The sequence below is a fragment of the Solanum tuberosum genome, unplaced genomic scaffold (genome assembly GCF_000226075.1).
Source record: "Solanum tuberosum cultivar DM 1-3 516 R44 unplaced genomic scaffold, SolTub_3.0 scf00290, whole genome shotgun sequence".
Taxonomy (NCBI): domain Eukaryota; kingdom Viridiplantae; phylum Streptophyta; class Magnoliopsida; order Solanales; family Solanaceae; genus Solanum; species Solanum tuberosum.
The window spans coordinates 719033-723661 of NW_006239226.1; the positions used below are offsets into that span (position 1 = coordinate 719033).

The following is a 4629-nucleotide window of genomic DNA, read 5'->3' on the forward strand; positions in this document are numbered from 1 at the left end:
AATGAAACATAACTAATTGCCTATTAAATTATTTGAACTTCAAAACGAGTATCCAAAAAAAAAGTTTCAAATTTTAAATGTCAGCACAAATGAAACAGTTTCACTATGTTTTGAAAATATGATCGTTGTCGTAACGTTGCGGCAAGCTATTAACTCTCCCAACAATATAGTAAAGCCGCTGGAGTTTTCTGAGCCCTATTTGTCGGTGGTTAGCAGAATATCACGGTTTTTCAGTATTTTCACCGCGATTTACCTGCATGTTTTTATGAACAGAACCCAACAAATAGAAAAATAATCTTAATTTTTAACCTCTGTTTTTTCAAATACGTTGTTTAATGTTTATCTCTGTTTTTATCCCTCTTTACCGGCAACTCTTTATTCCTTACCCTTCTTTCCCTTTTCACTATACTACCTAGGATTTTAGGTATCAAATTCCAAAAACAATTACTCTGTTTTTTTTTTCTTTCTAAAATATAATATTTTTAAAAAAATATTGAATTTCAAGAATACCCATTTGCTGAAGTAAGCTTTATTGTCAGCAAAGCACCTACCTTTGGCATGTATTTGTTTGTTTGTTAGTTCATACAAGTTTGTATATAATCTTGGCGGCTTTTCTTTCTTTTTTTTTTCAATGGCTTTAGGTAAAAAAAAGATTTTTTTTTAGCAGATTGATTATTGATCATTGTGGGTGTTTATGAAAACCTCTGTTTTTAATTCTTTAGAATTCAAGATTTGGATTTTCTTGTTGTACCTGTTATTTGTTTTTTCTTTTCCTTGTTTTTGACTATTCAGATCAAGGCTTAAATTCTGGACTAGTGTTTTGTAAAGCACTTCATTTGTCTTGTCAGCTGGAGCATTCATTCCCTTTTTGCAGAATGAAAAAACATTAAATTCATATGATTGCATCAAGAAGAGAAAAAAAAAATTAAAAATTTGGTGGTTAATTAGGAAGAGAAGATGATTTTTGCAAAGATATTAGAATCAGAAAAGAGAAATGTAATTGTGGGAATTCGATTTGATGGACATATTAGAGAGTTATTGAATTGGGCTACTGTAAAAGTTGCAGAACCTGGAGATAGAGTTATTGCTCTACATGTTTGTCGAAATGCCGGTATGAAAATTAAATTTTACTTGTCCTAAATGATCTTTGCTTTGTTTTTTTAAAATTAAATGTGTTGTTTTTGATTTGACATTGTAACTTTTAATCATTTTTCAGAATCAATTGCAAACGTTAAATCCTCGTTGGACACTTATCTTTATGATTACGATGGCTTGTGTAATAAAAAGCAGGTTCTTTTTTCTTTCCAAGTGACGGATACAATTCAACTTTCTTTAAATTGTCTGTTGTCTTTTTGGAAAACAAAAAAAAAGTGCCAATTTTGATTGACGTGGGTTGGGAATTTCAGGTTGATCTTATTTCTGTGGTGACAGAAGGAAGTTCTATTAGAAGAGTTTTGGTGAGGGAAGCAAAGAACTATGCTGCATTAGCTGTAATAGTAGGAACTTGCAAGCATAGTACTCTTGGGTAAGTAAAAGCTATATATTAGCCCAACTAATCCAGATTTTCGTTATTGTATATATATCTTGCTGATTATATTTGAAAGCGACTTGTATAGGGGCTGGACCTCAATTGCTAAATATTGTGCGAAGAAGCTGCCTACCACTACTGAAGTTATGGCAATTGACAATGGGAAAGTTTTGTTTAGAAGAACCTCTACTTCCCAACTCAAAGGTTTGATGATACTTCAAGATTGCTTGCACATTTGAGCTAAAAAAACAATAGTAATTCTTTTTTGTACATAAGAAAATTGAATTTGTTCTGTTCTTCATGACAGGTTCTTTTAGTGATCCAAAACCAAGTCTTTATCTAGAAAGAATTTCTACTTTAAAAGATTGCGAGTCTGAATTTGGTGAATCTGAGATATCGGAATTTGGAAGGTTCAGTTGTGAAGTGTCTAGAACTTTGGAGAGATGGACAAATGGTACACAGAACGTAAAAGAGGAAAATACAACTCCTTCAGGAAAACACAAGAAAGGTTCTCTTTCACTAGGTTCAGTTTCTCTTCCTACCGAAGATTGTGCTGCTGCTACTACTACTCCTGGTTGGCCCCTTTTACAAACGACGAGCTCATTGAATGAACCTGTTAAGGTAAAAAGAAAGATGTCGGTAGTGCAGTGGGTGATGACCTTGCCAAACAGATCGATGTTAGATAGTCCTAAATCAAATTCTTCTCCGAAAGAGAACAAAAATGCTTTTGGAATGGAAAATAGTTACTCCCTCATGGATTTTATCGAAAAGGAAAGTGCATCAGTTGGTAGCCAGCTGATAAAAGATTATTTTGGCTGCAAATGGTTTAGCTATGATGTTTTAAGATCATCGACTTCTAACTTCTCCTCGGGTTGGTTTCTCTAGCTTTTTGTCTACAACATATTCTCTTTTCAGCCTTGCTTCTTTAACATTGAAAATTTGTGCAGAGAAGTTGATCGGTAAAGGAGGGGAAAACAGTGTATACAAAGCGGTCCTTTCTGATGGAAAATCAGTGGCGGTGAAGGTTTTGAATTCATCAGAGGAAGCAAGGAAGAATTTCAGGCAGGAAATGGACATTATGACCAGAGTGGAGCACAAGAATATAGCTCATCTCCTTGGAATTTGCATAGAGGATCCTGATCTGATATCTGTTTACGATTTTCATTCAAAAGGGAATTTGGAAGAAAATATACATGGTAAGCTGCAAACCAAAGAATATATTCTGTACATAAAACCCCGTGTTAATTCGTTAATCTTGAGTTAATTTGGAATGCAGGAAGAACCAAATCAGTATTGCCATGGGAAAGAAGATTCAAAATAGCCGTTGGAATCGCAGAAGCTTTAAATTACCTACACAATGAATGTCGAAGGCCTGTTATTCACAGAGATATCAAGTCATCAAACATTCTTCTCAATGATGATTTTGAACCACAGGTGTGCTTTTAGATAAATCTGTGATTATCTTATGATTGATTTGATTATATAAATATATTTTATATTATGAGTAGATAGAACTTAAACTGGTTGGATAATTCTTGTTTGCAGCTATCCGATTTTGGGTTAGCGATATGGGGACCCACAAAGGCGTCGTTCTTGACTCATAGTGATGTGGTAGGAACATTTGGTTATCTAGCACCAGAGTATTTTATGTATGGGAAAGTTAGCGATAAGATTGATGTCTACTCCTTTGGAGTGGTTTTGCTGGAACTATTATCAGGGAGAAAAGCTATTGGCTTTGAGACTCCCAGTGGTCAAGAAAGTTTGGTTATGTGGGTAAGCATCATCTCTACTTTAACATGACATTTTCAGTCCAAATAACTACTTTCATTAGTCGAAAAAAATTAATTAATTAATTATTACTTTCCAGGCGAAACCTAAGTTAGAAAGCAGGAATTTCAATGCCATTCTGGATGAGAACTTGAATGTAAATATTGAAGATGATCAAGTCCAAAGAATGATTCTTGCAGCAAGACTCTGTCTTACACAGGCAGCACGACTACGTCCTAACATAAGCCAGGTAACTACAGCAACATTTTGTTTTCTGGTATAAAATCTTGTAATAGTAACTAATATAATCTCAGTATAACTAATGCATCTCTTGGTTTTCGTATTTAACTCTGCATGAGATATACTATATTTGTGAAAATCAAACGTTATGAGAATCTATGCACTTTTTATATGAGATAGAATGTACACATCTGCACCTATGTCGGATCCTATATATTATTGTTCACCCTGCATTATAATCTCTGTGTAACTCAACCATGTTATGATTTACGTAGATACTAAAGATGTTGAAGGGGGAGAAAGATGGGAATGAAGAAGTAATTGCTAGAAACAACAATACGGAAGAATATAATGATGATGAAGTATATCCAGATTCAAGTGCAGAGTCTCATTTAAGTCTTGCATTTCTTGATGTTAATTATGATAATTCGACATGTTTCAGCAGTAGTCAAGACCAAAGCAGTCCTCTTTCTTCAGTAGATGAATATTTGAGAAAAAGATGGAGCAGATCATCAAGCTCTGAATATTAGTAGCTTTTAATTAATTTACAATGTGATTGTACAGTTGGAAAAAAAGAAAAAAAGCACCCAGTGTTGAGGTGATTAGATGTAGAAGGTACCAAAAAAGCTTTGTGATAATAGCAACAAGTTTGTCAACCCCACAGAGATTTTGCAATTCTGTGGATCAGATTTGAAATTTGAGTGTTTGTAATAAAGTTCTTTGGTATTCTATTCTTTTGGATTTTAGATAGTTTAACTTTGGTGGAGGAGATTTTTTTTCAGTTCTGAAACTTTCACAAGGTAATCAAATTACATGTCATTTCATAATGTATTGTATTATATTATAGTGTGTGTTGTATTATGTTATGTTGTATTATATTTATTTTAATATAAGTATATAACATTTGGTTATGCTGTATTGTTTTTCGTCGTTACACAATTATGAGGTAGAGCTATTATAGAGAGGTAAGTTAAAGATAAAATAAGATTAGTAGATAAGTAATAAACAAGACAAATAAGAAGTTGTCATTTCTTGATTTGTCAAAATGGACAAGTAATTAAAGACAACTAAAAAAGAAAATGTGGACAAGTAAT

General features: G+C 33.2%; 1 protein-coding gene across 1 annotated transcript; it reads left to right on the top strand.

Moving 5' to 3' along the window:
• Positions 1-475: 475 nt before the first annotated feature.
• Positions 476-4291, top strand: LOC102599321 (calmodulin-binding receptor-like cytoplasmic kinase 2). Its single transcript, XM_006359635.2, has 10 exons — positions 476-1111; positions 1217-1290; positions 1407-1525; positions 1617-1732; positions 1836-2399; positions 2476-2724; positions 2805-2962; positions 3074-3301; positions 3396-3545; positions 3811-4291. Exons 1-10 carry the CDS (start codon positions 958-960, stop codon positions 4063-4065), a joined length of 2067 nt encoding a protein of 688 aa, XP_006359697.1. The 5' UTR covers positions 476-957; the 3' UTR covers positions 4066-4291.
• Positions 4292-4629: the final 338 nt, after the last annotated feature.

Excerpts from the sequence above, each read along its gene's own strand:
- LOC102599321 (XM_006359635.2), top strand. The coding sequence starts at position 958 with ATGATTTTTGCAAAGATATTAGAATCAGAAAAGAGAAATGTAATTGTG. Across the intron at positions 1,112-1,216 it reads ACATGTTTGTCGAAATGCCG|AATCAATTGCAAACGTTAAA; the intron begins GTATGAAAATTA and ends ATCATTTTTCAG. Across the intron at positions 1,733-1,835 it reads CTCTACTTCCCAACTCAAAG|GTTCTTTTAGTGATCCAAAA; the intron begins GTTTGATGATAC and ends TCTTCATGACAG.